At 38.6% G+C, this 19,558-nt stretch overlaps 1 protein-coding gene across 2 annotated transcripts in view; it reads right to left on the bottom strand.

Moving 5' to 3' along the window:
- Positions 1-19,558, bottom strand: part of DYNC2H1 (dynein cytoplasmic 2 heavy chain 1) — a 395,644-nt gene that overhangs the window by 192,600 nt on the left and 183,486 nt on the right. For both annotated transcript variants that reach the window (XM_070384345.1, XM_005887860.3), the window contains exons 69-70: positions 19,155-19,298; positions 14,047-14,136 (exon numbers count right to left, since the gene is read on the bottom strand). In XM_070384345.1, the coding sequence (XP_070240446.1) occupies positions 14,047-14,136; positions 19,155-19,298 (234 nt within the window). The remainder of the gene's footprint in view (positions 1-14,046; positions 14,137-19,154; positions 19,299-19,558) is intronic.

The following is a 19,558-nucleotide window of genomic DNA, read 5'->3' as shown; positions in this document are numbered from 1 at the left end:
TTTCTCAGGAGGCAGGTCAGGTAGTCTGGTATTCCCATCTCTTTCAGAATTTTCCACAGTTTATTGTGATCCACATAGTCAAAGGCTTTGGCATAGTCAATAAAGCAGAAATAGATGCTTTTCTGGAACTCTCTTGCTTTTTCCATGATCCAGCAGATGTTGGCAATTTGATCTCTGGTTCCTCTGCCTTTTCTAAAACCAGCTTGAACATCTGGAAGTTCATGGTTCACGTATTATGGAAGCCTGGCTTGGAGAATTTTGAGCATTACTTTACTAGTATGTGAGATAAGTGCAATTGTGCAGTAGTTTGAGCATTCTTTGGCATTGCCTTTCCTTGGGATTGGAATGAAAACTGACCTTTTCCAGTCCTGTGGCCACTGCTGAGTTTTCCAAATTTACTGGCATATTGAGTGCAGCACTTTCACAGCATCATCTTTCAGGATTTGGAATAGCTCAACTGGAATTCCATCACCTCCACTAGCTTTGTTCGTAGTGATGCTTTCTGAGGCCCACTTGACTTCACATTCCAGGATGTCTGGCTCTAGGTGAGTGATCACACCATCGTGATTATCTGGGTCATGAAGATCTTTTTTGTACAGTTTTCTGTGTATTCTTGCCATCTCTTCTTAATATCATCTGCTTCTGTTAGGTCCATACCATTTCTGTCCTTTATGGAGCCCATCTTTGCGTGAAATGTTCCTTTGGTATCTCTGATTTTCTTGAAGAGATCCCTAGTCTTTCCCATTCTGTTGTTTTCCTCTATTTCTTTGCATTGATTGCTGAAGAAGGCTTTCTTATCTCTTCTTGCTATTCTTTGGAATTCTGCATTCAGATGCTTATATCTTTCCTTTTCTCCTTTGCTTTTTGCTTCTCTTCTTTTCACAGCTATTTGTAAGGCCTCCCCAGACAGCCATTTTGCTTTTTTTACATTTCTTTTCCATGGGGATGGTCTTGATCCCTGTCTCCTGTACAATGTCACGAACCTCAGTCCATAGTTCATCAGGCACTCTATCTATCAGATCTAGGCCCTTAAATCTATTTATCACTTCCACTGCATAATCATAAGGGATTTGATTTAGGTCATACCTAAATGGTCTAATGGTTTTCCCTACTTTCTTCAATTTAAGTCTGAATTTGGCAATAAGGAGTTCATGGTCTGAGCCACAGTCAGCTCCTGGTCTTGCTTTTGCTGACTGTATAGAGCGTCTCCATCTTTGGCTGCAAAGAATATAATCAATCTGATTTCAGTGTTGACCCTCTGGTGTTGTCCATGTGTAGAGTCTTCTCTTGTGTTGTTGGAAGAGGGCGTTTGCTATGACCAGTGCATTTTCTTGGCAAAACTCTATTAGTCTTTGCCCAGCTTCATTCCGTATTCCAAGGCCAAATTTGCCTGTTACCCCAGGTGTTTCTTGACTTCCTACTTTTGCATTCCAGTCCCCTATAATGAAAAGGACATCTTTTTGGGGTGTTAGTTCTAAAAGGTCTTGTAGGTCTTCATAGAACCATTCAACTTCAGCTTCTTCAGCATCACTAGTTGGGGCATAGACTTGGATTACTATGATATTGAATGGTTTGCCTTGGAAACGAACAGAGATCATTCTGTCGTTTTTGAGATTGCATCCAAGTACTGCATTTCAGACTCTTTTGTTGACCATGATGGCCACTCCATTTCTTCTGAGGGATTCCTGCCTGCAGTAGTAGATATAATGGTCATCTGAGTTAAATTCACCCATTCCAGTCCATTTCAGTTCGCTGATTCCTAGCATGTCAACATTCACTCTTGCCATCTCTTATTTGACCACTTCCAATTTGCCTTGATTCATGGACCTGACATTCCAGGTTCCTATGCAATATTGTTCTTTACAGCATCGGACCTTGCTTCTATCACCAGTCACATCCACAGCTGGGTATTCTTTTTGCTTTGGCTCCATCCCTTCATTCTTTCTGGAGTTATTTCTCCACTGATCTCCAGTAGCATATTGGGCACCTACTGACCTGGGGAGTTCCTCTTTCAGTATTTGTCATTGTGTACGTTATATGCTCATGAACATCCTATGTTCCCATAAATCAAGAAATTGCATTTCTAGAAATTTGTGCAAAGAGATGACAATGTACTCTACTCTAAATAAAAAATGAGGGTACTCATTGCAAGGCTTTTTACAGTGGAGGGAAAACTGAAACAATATGAATGTTCAAAAGTCTATCATGAATAATAGTCAAATTGAAGTATACAGCATAGTTCATATTGTTTATTTAAACAAATATTTTTTATATAAACAGACATGCATATATATCTGCAAAAGAAATTAGAAATAGATAATAAAGTTATAAGTGATTTGAGATTACAGGTTATTTTTGTTTCTTTATTTGATGTATTTTGCAAATTTTATAAGCTTCTGTCATTTCTGTCAAAGAAAGCAATGAGTTTACCAATATAAACAAAACCATCTGCTAAAGCACCATGTTTCCTACAGAAGTCTAATATAAACTTTATTTAGCTTTTTTCATATTGTAAATCATACTTTATTCATATCTAATATTACAGGTGTGTATGATTATAAACCTACAAATAGAAGGATATTATGATACAATATATATAAAAGATACATTCAACAACAACAACAACAAAAACACTCTCCTGTAATCATTACCAGCAAGTAATCTTGCCTGCAAGAAAACCACCCTCAGTTGGAAAGAGGTAAGCCAATCATCAAGGTGGCCCAATGTCAAGATACCATGCCACAGATAACGGTACAAGAGATACCATATGATCTAGGCCAGGCCAACCAGGATATAATCTTCTATTATTTTCCAACTGGGAGATGGCAGAAGAATGCTGCTTATGGTAGAAATCTGGGTGCCTAGCTGTACCAACATACCTTTAACCATCAGAATTTAACAATGATTTTATAAAGAGGAATAACAATAATTCAAGAATAAACTTAAAATTACAGTTTACTGACAGAGAACACATTATTTCCAATTATACAGAAGCAAAATCAAGAATGAATTTAATCAAGCTTAAGAATTTTCTGAATACTTTTTTTAAAAAAAACAACTGTCAATAACCAGGGATTAAAAATATTTTGTACCTACAATATCCTTGGATCTACACAGCTTATGAGTCAGAAAATGTGGGTGTTTTACTTTAAGTTAAATTTATATCAGTTTGCTTGGGATCTGTTACAAAATAATTTAATATCAAGAGAATACATAACAAGCAAAATTTCAACTGATCATCTACAAAATTAACTAGCTGAAAGAAAAACAGTAAGAAAGTAGGCCACTGGATGATACCACCATGCCAGCACACAAACTCTGGTAAAAATTCTATTAGAGCCTATTAGAACAGGATTAATACAATATGAGGGAATCTCAACGTTTACTTTACAGCCGATACAAAAAAAAATCACATTTCCAGATATAATGGTTTGTTTTAATGACATCCTATTACCAAGACATCTTTGACATCATGAAAAATGGGTTTGAATTCTAGCTACAACACCTACTATATCTGAGCACCCTAGAGAAAGGTTAAATCTCTGTATCTTGGTTTCCTCCCTTATAAAACAGAACTGGTGAAGGAATCAATTAACAATATGTTAAGGCACTTAGTTCCTGGAACACTGTAAATTTTAAAAGGCGACAGGTAAAAACTATCTGCTTTACAGTAAAAAGATATACTACATAATATTGGAAAGGAAATTTATTTCAAAAATATTTCATAAATCCCATAAATCTCAGAGACTAGTAAGAAGTGGAAAGCATTATTCATTCATTTGATTTATACTTTATATATCATTTCTTTCAAATATGTTTAATGAATAGATGTTACCATATGAAGAAAAGTCTTGTTTTAATCTCAAAGAAGTTGATACAGGATAGATCTTAGGCACTCACAAGTGCCTAAGTTTGTGCCTGAACCTAAATCACACATTTTAATAAAGCAGTCCATGCACATTCACCTATACCTCCAGAAATTCTAAAGTATTATACATAATACTATAAGTTTTTAAGTTATCAAAGCAGAACTATCTAAATTATCAAGTCATTTAATAGTCACAGGTTATATAGTTTCTAAACATGCAACCAGAGAATTTCCACATTTTAAGAAAACTCATTTTTATAGAAAAAATGCAATTCAAATTAAATGATATGTAAGATAAATACAATCATGACATGCTATCAATATTCAAAATCAATGAACTAGCAAATTCATTTGAAGAAAGAGACTAAGTAGGCTGCATAAGCCCAAGCTTAGAAGCACTTTCCTTGAAAAACCTTTTAATCATTTATCACCAGACAGTCTTCCTATACCATTTCAGATCTTTTAGAAATACTTCCACAAGGACAGGGAAACACTAAAAATCATATGCTCCCCCAAAATTTCCTTAAACTCTTTTCCATACTCATACCCAGTAGAGTTGGAAATTATTTAACATTCCTACAAATTCCATTATTTTGTATCTATTCCAAGCAATAAACTGTGATGAAGAAATGATGTGTAAAGGTACTAACTTGGATACAGTTTTGCTATAATCATCATAAGTTTGGGGGAGTCAAATGTGTTGCTCATCCTCTAATTACTAAAATAAACACTTCTGACCTCATGAAGAAAATAAAAGAAAAATACAGCAAATAATCAAAACTGAATGTACTAGACAATTTTCTCCATTTGGCTTATAGTTTATTAAAATTCTAAATTTTCTACTACAAGTCAATCATTTTTCTGTTCCATGTCAAAATGCTTTCAATTCACTGTGATGTGAATACTAACAATCCTCTATTTCAAGAGTATATTGTTGTGACATTACCATCACTAACACAACAGCAAAATGAGCATGAGAGAAGCTCTGGCACTAAGTTTAATGTGATGCTGACTGCTAAAAACCCCAAAACTTTCACTCGAATATGAAACGGTTTCCATCCTAAGTAAGCTTAGAGTGCTAAATCTTGAGGATGTTTTACGACCTCATTTTTGTAATTGCTGTGCTTTCTGCATTTTTATTCACCACTGAAACTATGGAATGCTGAATTCACTATGAATAGATTTAATATCATTCATACAAAAATAAGGACTTTACAAAACAGATATTCCATCGTCAATTAAAAACCTGTCTTAAGAATTACAGACTACGGCCCTTTTTAAAATAATTTCAACTGCTCACAACAAAAAGTATAACTCAAGACAGCTAATGAAAAATTCTAGTTGGGTACTAAATGCTGAGGATAGTAAGCCTATAACCCCTGTGGTAGTGCAACAAAATGCTGGCTTTAAATCATGTTGGCACTGAAAAGCTTACTGTATCACTCTCTAATTACTTTATTAAAATATGACAAAAAGGTTCAGATCTCATCAGTAAATATATTACTAAAAGTAAAATAAAAACATATATTCCCTGGAAAATACAAAGGATTACAGCTATACTCAGGAAGAATTGCTAGGCCCGGCACCCAGGGCTGCTGTGGGTGCTGGCCCTCTATATCCCTCAGGTGCCCTTTACCTCTTTCACACTCCCTCCTAGGGTAAGACACTACAGCATGAACTGCTGTACCAGGAGCCCCTTACCCTCTTGGTGACAGCACCAGAAGCCATCAAGTAACTCCATGTTTCACTGTCCCTGGGCAGTCACCACTCTAACCACCCCAGGCCATCCGGGGCCCCCTGCAGCCAAGCCTCTGGCAGAGTCAAGAGAAACAAGAGTGGCCAGATCAGGAAAACTCAATGCACATGGACTACTGAAGAGCAAGTGTGTGAGCACAGACGTTCAGACCAGCCCTGCTAGACATGAAACTGCATTGCATTTGGCTCAGATTCTGAGATGAATCATTAAGTGAATGAGGATGGCAGAGTCTCTGGGAAAAGTCCTTCTGCTTAGGCATGAAGAGAGGTGAGAGAAGAGAACACAAGTTCAGGGTATTCCTAAACTTGGTGGGGGAAAAGGAGGGGAGAGGGCTAAGGGAGGAAGGGGGACAGAATGGGCATTTTAAAACACACACTGACAACATGCATGAACCTTGAAAACATGCTAAGTGAATAAAGCAGTTACAAAGGACAAATACGTACATGACTGAACTTATATGAGATACTAAGAGCAGTCAGACTCATAGAAAGACAAAGTAGGCAGTGGTTGCCAGGGGCTGGGGGATGGGCAATTGTTTACTGGGTAGAGACTTCCAGTTTAAGACAAAAAGTAATCATGCAAATTAAATAATACAGAGATCAAAAATAAATCAATGATTAAAAATAAAATATTAAAAGAGTAATTAAAATAGACATTCTATAAAGCAAAACTTATTCTTTAAAACACAAATAGGCAAATATGGCAAGTAAAGAAGGTACAAAATAAACAACCTTAAAAATAAGGAGAAGGAAGAAAAATAAGATATTATTTATAAATCACAAAATTAAGAACAGTGGTAATATCCAGAGTTGACAAAAATGCAAAGAAGATACCTTTACTCTATCAGTAGGAGTATTAACTGGTTAATAAAAGCTGGTGTAGTGGTAAAGAATCTTCCTACAAAGCAGGAGACTTCAGGGGATGTGGATCCCATCCCTGGGTCGGGAAGATTCTCTGGAGAAGGAACTGGCAGGCAACCCACGCCAGTATTCTTGCCTGGAAAATTCCATGGACAGAGGAGCATGGTGGGCTGCAGTCCTTGGGGTCGCAAAAAGTCAGACATGACTGAGTGACTGAGCAGACATAAAAACCTTTTAGAAGGTAATTTGATAATGCGCAACAAAATTTCAAAAGGTTCGATCCTTGGACCAGCAATTATACTTACATTGAGAAATCCTGTTCAAGACACTGATACTGGAAGATCCTGAACTCACTTTCTCCTGTGGACACAGAGACTACAGCTAAATATGGAACACTTTCCTCTGTTAACTACCTAAAGACTGACTGAGCAATTACCACACACTGGGCGAAGGAGAAGAAAAGCATATCAAAGTGGGAGAGACTGGGAACAATCCTGCCATAAAACCCAGCCCTGGAACAGTGACCCAAAATCATGAGGAAAATGCAAAACCCAGACCTCTTCTTAAGGAATGAAGGGTATGATGACCCCATACTAGGTATCTCAGCTTTAGAGACCTACACCTGAGTAACAAGGTCCCAAAATATCTAGCTTTGAAAAACAACTGGGCTCACAACACGGTGTCCACAAGACTGTACTCCTCTGCTCAAAAAAGGCCCCATGCAGGAACCTGCCCCTCCCAGGGCTCGGCTGAGAAGCAGCGACTGCGATCAGATTTTAAGCCAAAGAGCTTCCCTTGGGTAGATTAAAGCGCTGGCCTGAAATGCGGGCGTCTAATTTAACATGTCAAAGAGCCTGCCTGAATGCTCTGGGCACACACAACGGTGGGCACCATCTTAACCCTCTCCCTCCGCCAGCCTGCCGCCAGCCAGCAGGCGCCATCACTGTCCTCCCTTTCTCCGGTGAGGCCATCGCTCCGCAGCTTCGCCTCGCTGCCAGCACCAGGCGCCACGTTTGCACTCTCCCTCTGCTGTACTCCAGCCAGCGGGCGCCATCTTCCTCAGTTTTTTCCTTTTCTGGAGAACGCAGTCTTTATGCTCCCCAGCTGCCGCCTTACAGCCAGCGAGCTACATATTCGTACTCTCCCTCTGCTGGGCTACAGGGTGCCAGGGTATCGCTCAGAAGTGAACTTTACATATCTCTGAAGCCCTGATTTTTAGACCTACAGCCAAGGGGACATCCCTTGATCATCTGGCTCTGAAAGCCAGGAGAGCTTGCATTCCTGGGTCCTTGGGACAGTAACAGAGAGTTTTTGACAGGCTATGAGACTCACTCCCATCTTTCTGTGAAAGAAGCCTATTTGCTTGTACTGGAGCTCTGGTCTGAGAGGCAGGTTAAGGTTTGGCACACACCTAGGGGCTACAGGACTTTCTTAGGGATCAGGGTCAGTGAAGGCCACCTCTGCCCCCTTCTGTTCATCGGTATTTCCCAGAAAAAAACCTTAAACACTTGTCTGAAAGTGAAAGAAAGTGAAGTCGCTCAGTCGTGTCTGACTCTTTCAACCCCATGGACTGTAGCCCTCCAGGTGCCTCCGTTCATGGAATTTTCCAGGCAAGAATACTGGAGTGGGTTGCCATTTCCTACTTCAGGGGTTCTTCCCGATCCAGGGATCAAACACGGGTATCCCCCGTTGCAGCCATCTGAGCCACCAGGGAAGCCCATACACTTGTCTAGAGCCTCTGTTCTTGCAACTGACACTCGGGAAATCACCTGGCTCCAGGTGCCTCCGTCCATTGGACTTCCAGGCAAGAGTACTAGAGTGGGTTGCCATTGCCTTCTCCTTGCAGTCCCATAGGACTGTATATATTTTCATACTTCAGAATCTGCTCCTTAGGCATATGGCTGCAAATCATCCTGAATCTACTGCTGACTAAGATTTTCCTCTACAGGATACTGACAGGTCACGACACACCGTCAACTATGGTTGGCTAATAAAAATATAGTAGGCTGCTTGGACAATCACAAAGGTACAAAAGGCAACCAAGAGTTAGGGTAGGATTCAATGATAGGTTCAACAACCAGCACACTGGTCTAGCAAGCACCATTTTGGAGTCCTTCCTCTGGTGGCCCATTGGTAGGAGCTGGGGAGGCACTTCACTGGTGGCTCAGATGGTAAAGCATCTGCCCATAATGCAGGAGACCCAGGTTCGATCCCTGGGTCAGGAAGATCCTCTGGAAAAGGAAATGGCAACCCACTCCAGTACTCCTGCCTGGAAAATCCTATGGACGGAGGAGCCTGGTGAGCTACAGTCCATGGGGTCGCGAAGAGTCGACTGAGCAAAGAGTCGGACAAGACTGATCGAATTCACTTTCACTTTCCTCTAGCCTAGTAATGTCAGAGGCTTACCCACCCATCATCAGTGGACAGTACCAGAGCCAGGAGCCCCCAGCCAGCCAACCCAGGACCCGACTCTGCACACCAGCAGGCCAATACCAGCCCCAGCCTCCCCAGCTCCTACCAATGGGCTGGCATGCCCCAGAATCTGGCCCTGGGCCAGGACTATCAGGTCACGTGACCAGCCATGCTGACCAGCCTGGTGGCCCAACCACCAGGGCCTGGCAGTCAATACATGAGATATGGCCTAGAAGCCAAATAGGCCAAAGAACACTCTCGGTGACTAATACAACCACAGTAGTTGGCCCTGAGACAACAGAAGGGTCTACAGAGCCCACATAAGGGACAACCTTGGAGCATATAGCTCTAGTAAGCAGAAGGGAGTATGCTGCTGAGAGTCATAAGACCTTTCCCAAGTAAGCCACTCTACAAGACCGGAAAACATACTTGGCCTACATAGTTCACAGAAATAAAAATAGAGAATTCGGCATAATGAGGAGATAGAAGAATATATTTGAAACAAATGAAAATGACAAAACCCTAGGTTTTGCTTAGATAAAACCTAAGAAAGGTAGAGTTAAGCAATCTATCCAGTAGTGTTCAAGTTAATGGTAATGAATCAGCTCAGTTCAGTTCAGTAGCTCAGTCATGTCCGACTCTTTACAACCCCATGGACTACAGCATGCCAGGTTTCCCCATCCATCACCAACTCCCAGACCTTGCTCAAACTCACGTCAATTGAGTTGGTGATGCCGTCCAACCATCTTATCCTCTGTCGTCCCCTTCTCCTCCCGCCTTCAGTCTTTCCCAGAATCAGGGTCTTTTCAAATGAGTCAGTTCTTCACATCAGGTGGCCAAAGTATTTGGAGCTTCAGTTTCAGCATCAGTCCTTCCAATGAATATTCAGGACTGATTTCCTTTAGGATTGACTGGTTGGATCTCCTTGCAGTCCAAGGGACTCTCAAGTCTTCTCCAACACCACAGTTCAAAAGCATCAATTCTTCGGTGCTCAGCTTTCTTTACAGTCCAACTCTCATATCGATACATGACTACTGGAAAAACCACAGCTTTGACTATAGGAGCTTTGTCAGCAAAATGATGTCTTTTTTTTTTAATACACTGTCTAGGTTGTCACAGCTTTTCTTCCAAAGAGCAAGCATCCTTTAATTTTGTGGCTGCAGTCACCATCCAAATTGATTTTGGGGCCCAAGAAAATGAAATGTGACAAAGTTTCCACTTTTTCCCCATCTATTTGCCATGAAGTGATAGGAGCAGATGCCATCATCTTCATTTTTTTAATGTTAATGTCTAAGCCAACTTTTTCACTCTCCTCTTTCACCTTAATCAAGATGCTGTTTAGTTCCTCTTCACCTTCTGCCATTAAAGTGAATTTTCTAGCTTTTTCCATGATCCAACAGATGTTGGCAGTTTGATCTCTGGTTCCTCTGCCTTTTCTAAATCCAGCTTGAACATCTGGAAGTTTTCAGTTCATGTACTCCTGAAACCTAGCTTTAAGGATTTTGAGCATAATCTTGCTAGCATGTGAAATGAGTGCAATTGCATCGTAATTTGAACATTCTTTGGCATTGCCTTTCTTTGGAATTGAATTAAAATTGACCTTTTTCATCCTGTGGCCACTGCTGAGTTTTCCAAATTTGCTGGCATCATGAGTGGAGCACTTTAACAGCATCATCTTTTAGGATTTGAAACATCACAGCTGGTAATCCATCACCTGCACTAGCTTTGTTCATAGTAATGCTTCCTAAGGCCTACTTGACTTCATGCTCCAGTATGCCTGGCTCTAGGTTAGTGACCAGATCATCATGGTTATCTGGGTTATTAGCTTTTTTGTGTAGTTTTTTGTGTAGTTCTTCTGTATATTCTTGCCATCTCTTCTTAATCTCTTCTGCTTCTGTTAAGTCCTTGCCATTTTCGTCCTTTGCATGAAATGTTTCCTTAGTATCTCCAATTTTCTTAAAGAAATCTCTAGCCTACCCCATTCTATTATTTTCCTCTATTTCTTTGCATTGTTCACTTAAGAAAGCTTTCTTGTCTCTCTATTATTCTCTGGAACTCTGCATTCAGTTTAGTATATCTTTGCTTTTCTCCTTTGCCTTTTACTTCTTTTCTTTTCTCTGCTATTTGTGAGGCCTCCTAAGACAACCACTTTGCCTTCTTGCCTTTCTGTTTCTTGGGGATATTTTCGGTCAGTGCCTCCTGTACAATGTTATGAACCTCCGTCCATGACACTGGACAGGCACTCTGTCTACTTCAGGCACTCTGTCTACCAGATCTAATCCCTTGAATCTATTTGTCACTTCCACTGTATAATCATATGGGTTTTCATTTAAGTGATACCTGAATGGCCTAGTGGTTTTCCCTACTTTATTCAATTTGAGCCTGAATTTTGCAATAAGAAGCTAATGATGTGAGCCACAATCAGCTCCCAGTCTTGTTTTTGCTACTGTATAGAGCTTCTCCATCTTTGGCTTCAAAAAATATAATCAATCTGATTTTGGTACTGAGCATCTGGTGATATCCATGTGTAGAGTCTTCTCTTGTGTTGTTGGAAGAGGGTGTTTGCTATGACTGGTGCATTCTCTTGGAAAAACTATAATTACTTTAAATGTAAGTAGACTAAATGCTCCAATTAAAGGCTGTAGAGTGGCCGAATGAATAAAAAAACAAGGGCCATACATATGCTGCCTACAAGAGACTCACTTAAGAACTACAGACAAATAGACTACATTGAGGAGACAGAAAATCTATTCCATAAAATAAAGCTGAACTATCTTTAAAACATAATTTTACAGACTTTAAAACAAAGACTGTAACAAGAGACATAAAGAGACATTGTATGTGTGTGCTGTCTCTTCAGTCGTGTCCAGCTCTTCATGATGCTATGGACTATAGCCCGCCAGGCTCCTCTGTCCATGGGATTCTCCAGGCAAGAATACTGGAGTAGGTTGCCATGTTCTCCTCCAGGGGATATTCCTGGAGGAATATCCCAGGGATCGAACCCACGTCTCTTATGTCTCCTGCATAGCAGATGAGTTCTATACCACTAGCATCACCATAATGATAAAGGGATCAATCCAATGAGCAGACATAATAACTGTAAATTGTTATTTAAAAAATGGACAGATGATGTAAATAGACATTTTTCCAAAGAAGACAAACAAATGATCAACAGACACATGAAAAGATGTTCAACATCACTAACCACTGAGGAAAGACCAATTAAAACCACAAAGAGATACTACCTGATATCTGTCCAGAATGGCTATGATCAAAAAGACAACAAATAACGAGGGTTCACAAGGATGTGGAGGAAACAGAACCCACACTGTTGGTAGGACTGTAAATTAGTACAGCCACTATGGAAAACAGTATGGAGGTTCTTCAAAAGCTAAAAAATAGAACTGTCATAGGATACTGCAATTGCACTTTGGGGTATTTTTCCAAAAAAAAAAAAAAACACTAATTTAAAAAATATATGCTTCTCTATGCTCGCTGCATCATTATCTACAATAGCCAAGACATGGAAGCATCCTAAGTGTCCATCCAAAGATGAATGGATAAAGATGTGTTGTATATATATATATATGGGTGGAGGGGAGCGGGGGGGTGAGGGGCACATGCTCAGTTATGTACAACTCTTTGCAACTCCATGGACTGTAGCCCATCAGGCTCTTCTGTCCATGGAAATTTCCCGACCAAGAATACTAGAGCAGCTTTCCACTTTCTTCTCCAGAGGATCTTCCTGACCCAGGGATTCAACCTGTGTGTCTCTTGCATCTCCTGCATTGGCAGACAGATTCTTTACCAGCTGAGCCACCATTTGCTATATATGTGTGTGTATGTATACATATTTGCATATATGAATATGAAGAGAGAAGAAACAGACTATAAGGACATATCGAATGTTAAAGTGATTTATTCTAATGAAGGACTGAATTGGAGGAGAATAAAATAAGTGTTTAAAGATTTTTCTATATGGCTCATTAAATCTGAAACATTTTCTGAAAATATTTTTAAATTTTATATGAGATAATGAATTATAAAAAAATGTTTAAATATCTTGTTAACCTATAACCAATGAAGCTACTGACATATCATCCTTATATCTAGGATGATAACCAGTGACAAAACGGGCTTTGAGATTATTCTCTTACAATTCCTCCTTTTATACAAACTAAAATGGAAGGCTGAATGGCTGATTTTTAGAATGACAGTAAACTATGAGACCTTTCAAAAATATATATATACCCACAATTTTCATTAGAGAGGGAATTCTGCAGAAACGCTCAACTATAATTCTTTGAATTTCCAATAACATTCAATGTCAATAAACTCTTTGAAGGGTTTATTCTCTGTCTAAAGTAAACATGTTCAATAAACTCACTCTAATCATAAAAACTACTATCTCGTGCTGAAGAATATAAAAAGTGTATCTTTTTCAGGATCTTCTAAGAAGTCTATATAATTGGACCATAGTAACTCTATTTCTCTCTCATAGTTAACTGCCTTTACAAAGTGCTTTTTTTAAAATCATGTCTCAAGCTATTCCCAAGGACTGATTTTTTTTTCATAAAATAGTCCTATGTGAAAACCTTCTGTACTTTCTATAATATTGTAAAATTTCTTAAAATGATTCATTGTTTATTCCTCTGGGTGCCTTATAATTTGAAGACATCTATGACAGATTTCCTTCAAAACACAGAATCATGTATTAGTTTACCTTGTAATGCAGGGAATAGGAAGTTTTGTTCCCCAGCCCAGGGGACATCTGGCACTGTTGAGGTATTTTTGATCGTCATAATGGGGAAAGGGAATGCTAATGGCACAACAAATAACTATGTGGCCCAAAATGTCCTGAGTACTAAGACTGAGAAACATCTGCTAGAAGATGATCTACCTAACCCACTCTCCTTCCCTCTTTCACTGGTCACTGACAAGTGCAGGGCTAAGCCAGCTAGTGAAGCTGTCACCTTTCTCTCCACTACATCCTGAGTACTGAAGACATTCTAGAAAAATATCAGAAATGTCAATTCTAATACCTTTCCAGTAGGTAAAAGGTTATGTACAATTTAATATAATTTAACCTAATACTGTATTAAATAAAGGTTCAGGTAACATTTTATAAGTGAAAACACAGTATTTCTTACCTTAAATAGACAACGACATATATATTCATAAACCATATGTTTTAATGAGTTGATAAGAGACTTAATCCTCTGTTCTGTATTTTCAGAATCCTGCAGATGACAATTTGAAAATGGAGAAACCATTAGGAAACTCATGAACATTTAAAAGGTACCTCACAGTTTGATCATGCTTATAAACTGTTGTCCCACACTCAAAACTGATTCTGGAGCAATTATCTTCATCAGTCAGACTCAAGGGACTAAACAAATAAATGTACTAAAATTCTACATTAACACAATAAAAAACTGATATATTTTTTAATGTAACGAGTTAAAGCTTTCAATAAATGAAAATTATAATCAATTACAATATGAATTGAATTTGACCTACCATTTTTAATTTCTACTGGCATTAAAAATACTACATCAACCTGGGTTAAACTCATTTAATGACGTGTATTATAGTTACCAATCCAGTCTCAAAACAGTATGACCAGAACCATATTATAAAGAATTTTCTTATCCCCAGCATAAGAATTTAAATAATCTTAAATCTTGCTCATCTTTCATGAATTTGAAATTTATGGTGTCAAATTCATACAAGTTTTAGTTTTTTACCTATTTTTGTACTTTCACTGCATATAATTGCCATGATTTGAAAAATATCACTAATGGCTATGTTATTTGATTAATGAAAAATGGCTTGGATTAGGAATAGTGGACAGGGATGGTATAAAAGCCTGCCTTTTCCCTAACTGTAATATGAGTGTTACATCTCACTTTATTCAGGGTACATTTGGAGAATACATGCCTTGTAAAATTCAATCCTGGTATAACATTTAGACAAAATTTGCTTACTTCCTTATGATGATAACAGAAGGAAAAAAAAGAAAGAAAGGAACAAGCAAAATATTTAGAGAAGTACAACCAGAATGAGAAATAAAATGTGTGAAATGAGCAGAAAACATTGTGACCTGGTACACAGATATATCAAACATAGGTTTCTGACCTTGGTTTCAAGCTTCTGGTTAGTAGCATGTTCTAACCAAGAGAGCTCATTATTCACAGTTCACATCACAAACACTCCTGTTAATTCTACTATTTAATAACAAAGATCATTTGTGAAATTAAAACTTGGATCCACTAAAAAACAAGCTAATGTGAGACAGAATATAGTACCTATAAGATAGAGTAGATTTTCAAAACAATGGAAAACAAAATTTTAGATTATATTACTGTTTTAAATAAACTCAAATGCCCACCTAAACACACAGGTGCAAATACAATACATACCTATTCAAAGGTAAATGTTATTCAATGGCCATATTATCACAGAACTATTGTCACTGACAAAATACAAAGCTATAAGCTTTTCTAAACAGTATATAATAATCAGTATTTTTATTAAGTTTAGACCTTGTAATGTATTTTTCAGTTCTTATATTTTATGTGATCACTGAATTTTAACATAAATACCTTTTTACTAAAAGATAAAAATCAATTTTAAATGAACTTCTTACTACATACTCTCAAGTTTTATACAAAATTATTAATGCAAAAGAAGTATAATATAAATGACTCTTTAGTTTTACTTGTTGATACAATAAATTAGAAATAAGATCAATATGTCATGAATGAGCACTCACAAACTTCACACTATTGTTTTTTGTATAAATCTTCTACCAACACAATATTATAAATGGTATAACTAGAGTTAACAATTAAAATTCAAAATTTTTTAACACACAAGTATTCTGCAGCCCAACCCTGCAACTTGAAACCTAGTCTTTGTCCAAAGGACATTATGAATATATGTGGGAGAAATGCTTATCTTATTTCCCAGGAGTGATACAATAGATTTTACCAACAACGCCTACCTCCAAAATATAAGTTCTTTGTCAGCTGTCATTTTATTTCAAATCTGAATGTGAGAACTTTAGATGATTTATTTTAGTGGAAAAGACATTAGTAAACCTTAATCACTGTACTCAAAGATTTTCTGAAATAATTTATTCATGAAAATATTAATTAGCCCCTGCCAATGAAGACAATACTTTTTCTTGATTTATGCTCCAGTATATCACCCGTGCACCTAGAAAATGCCTGCCATATGCTAAGTTTGCAGTAAATATTAATTGAATGTCTTTCTTCAGAAAGACAGACTTAAGTAAGCCTACTTGGATATGAAATTTTGCTCCCTAATTTATCTAAAAAAATAAATTTTTTGCACCCAAAATATAATCCTAAAAACACTTATATTAGTATTACATCAAACATAAAAACTATAAAAAATAATTTGATGAATTTGGTTTCATAAAAAATATTATTGAAATAAATTAAAAGCAAACAATAAGCCTACAATATTAGCAACATATGACAAAGATTTAATGTCCTTAATATATAAGAATCTCTTATAAATCAAATTTAAAAATACTAATACAATAGAATATAAAAAATCATAATTCACCAAAGAAAAAACACAAATAATCTGATATCTATTCTACAAGTGATTTTATCTTACAAATGACTAAAGACTTTCAAATATAGTGACATATTTTTCAATTCCTAATAGGCTAATTATTAAAAGATATATAATATCCATTTTTGCTTAAAGAAAGTGTTAGTCATTCAGTCATGTCCAACTCTGTGCAACCCTATGAACTGTAGCCTGCCAGGCTCCTCTGTCCATGCGATTCTCCAGGCCTGAATACTGGAGGGGGTTGCCATGCCCTTCTCCAAGGGATCTTCCCAACCCAGGGATTGACCAATATTCTGGTTCTCCTGTATTGCAGGCAGATTCTTAACCATCTGAATAAGGAATGATGGAAAAAGGTCCCTGTTGTTGTATGATTTTAATACACCAACAGCATACATTTCAAAGGATGATTAGACACTATTTGTCTAAAGACTTACATATATGCATTTTTGCCCCAACTATCCAAGTCTAGGAAGTTAACTAGGAAAATAATTAGAGAAACAAAACACTAGGGAAAAACAATCCTATAAGTATCTAGCTATTTAAAACATAACCTCCAAATTCTTTGACATTCTGTCAGGAGGTGAAGTCCCTTTCCCCTTCTTAAATCTGGGCAGGCTCTGAGTGCTTCAACCAAAAGAATACAGCAGAAATGACCCAAGGCTGGGTTATAAAAAAAATTCAGCTTCTGTCTTTTCCACTGGAATACATGTTTGGTATCTCAGTGTGCAATATGAGAAACTCACCTACTCTGCACTGTGAGGAAACCAACTTCACACAGAGGTGCCGCAGTCAGTAGCCCACCATCAGGTCCACCCGCCCCCATCACCAGTGGGCCTCTGTGAACCCACTCCCTCTCAGTTCCTCCCAGCGAAGCGCAGACCCCATTAGGCAGCTGTAAGTCAGCCCGGCCAGGCCCTGACCAAATTCCCCACAGAATCGATGAGCATAAAAGAAACACTGTTTCATCTGCCAAGTTTAGATGTAAAAACATATTCAGCAGAGATAACCAGAACACTCCATGCTGCTGCTGCTGCTGCTGCTGCTAAGTCGCTTCAGTCGTGTCCGACTCTGTGCGACCCCATAGACGGCAGTCCACCAGGCTCCCCCGTCCCTGGGATTCTCCAGGCAAGGACACAGGAGTGGGTTGCCATTTCCTTCTCCAATGCATGAAAGTGAAAAGTGAAAGTGAATTCGTTCAGTCATGTCCGACTCTTAGCGACCCCATGGACCGCAGCCTACCAGGCTCCTCTGTCCATGGGATTTTCCAGGCAAGAGTACTGAAGTGGGTTGCCATTGCCTTCTCCAGAACACTCCATAGGAGGTAGTTAAATAAAGGATACAACTTCAAAGGAGATGGAAATGGCAACCCACTCCAGTACTCTTGCCTGGAAAATTCCATGGATAGATGAGCCTGGTAGGCTACAGTCCATGGGGTCGCAAAGAGTCAGACATGACTGAGCGACTTCACTTTCTTTCTTTCTATAGTTCCTTTTGGAGAAAGAAATGGCAACCCACTCCAGGGTTCTTGCCTGGAGAATCCCATGGACAGAAGAGCCTAGTGGGCTACAGTCTGTGGGGTTGCAAAGAGTCGGACATGACTAAACAACTAACATACACACACACAGCCTCAAAAGTTCTCAAAAACATCATGTAGGTTTATATTTACGGACATGAAAATTGTGTACAATATATTTTTAAAGCACAGTATAGTACTCTTGCCTGGAAAATCCCATGGATGGAGGAGCCTAGAGGGCTGTAGTCCATGGGGTCGCTGAGGGTCGGACATGACTGAGCGACTTCACTTTCATTATTCACCTTCATGCATTGGAGAAGGAAACGGCAACCCACCCCAGTGTTCTTGCCCGAAGAATCCCAGAGACGGGAAAGCCTCGTGGGCTGCCGTCTATGGGATCACACAGAGTCGGACACAACTAAAGTGACTTAGCAATAGCAATTATACTTTTAGGTAAACTTATGTGTATTTTTTAACATATTCCCTCCATTAGAATACAAACTTGATAAAAGAGTGTATATTGCTCTATTTCCATTTTCTAGAACGATACCTATAACATACTACAGTCTCAAACAACAAGTGCGTGCTCAGTTGCTCAGTCGTGTCGGACTCTTTGCTACCCCATGGACTGTAGCCCATCAGGCTCTTCTGTCCATGGAATTCTCCAGGCAAGAATCGCTTTGCCGTACCCTCCTCCAGAGGCTCTTTCCAACCCTGGGATCAAACCTGGGTCTCCTGAATTGGCAGGCAGGTTCTTTACTGCTGAGCCAAAGGGGAAGCCCCCAAACAACAAGGGTATATTATGAAATTTTAAATGTTGCTTTCCCCAGGTAATGAGATTATGTGGTTAAATTCTGATCTTCCAGGTTTTTTTATGATCATCTTAGAACATAATCATTTATTAATTTATAATCATAAATCATTCCCATTAAGAGGGCTGTCACATTGGGACAGTTTGTTAAAAACACAAAATGCAACTAAGGAACCAGCTTCTTTTAAATATAGTTTAAAGGTGCTATATATGGTCTTGTGAAATGTAATTCTAAGCAACTTCACTCAAGAAATTATTATAAATTTAGCACCTAATAAAGCGATCTCTCTTATTCAGTCTCAGCTATGGGGTAACCACCAGCATACCTGTTTGTTTTGCAGAGCTCGCTGGAAAAGTCGGAGAAATGAAGCCAAGCTAAAGCGATACATGTTGTTAATTTTGGACAAGTCAGAGATAATGAAGTACATCTTGCTGGCACTCTCAGCCAGAGGGAGATAGGCATCCCGTTCCTGTGGAACAATGTTGGGGGGAGAGGGGGATAACACCTTAGTACCAGTGCTCACAGCCACCTGCAGGCTCCTGTGCACATCCTTACTCTGCCAACACACAGACAACGAATACAGATGAACCACAGAAGCCCACAACTCAGACATCATAATCCAGCTTTTATATTTTTACACTTTTATACTTTTTAAAATCCTAAGATGATGTATTTGTTTTATACTTTTATGAAACTACATCATTGTATTCTAAATACATCTCTACTCTG

This window comes from Bos mutus, chromosome 15, assembly GCF_027580195.1.
Source record: "Bos mutus isolate GX-2022 chromosome 15, NWIPB_WYAK_1.1, whole genome shotgun sequence".
Lineage (NCBI taxonomy): Eukaryota > Metazoa > Chordata > Mammalia > Artiodactyla > Bovidae > Bos > Bos mutus.
Note: the sequence above shows the minus strand (reverse complement) of the source record. Positions and strands in the feature narration are given on the sequence as shown.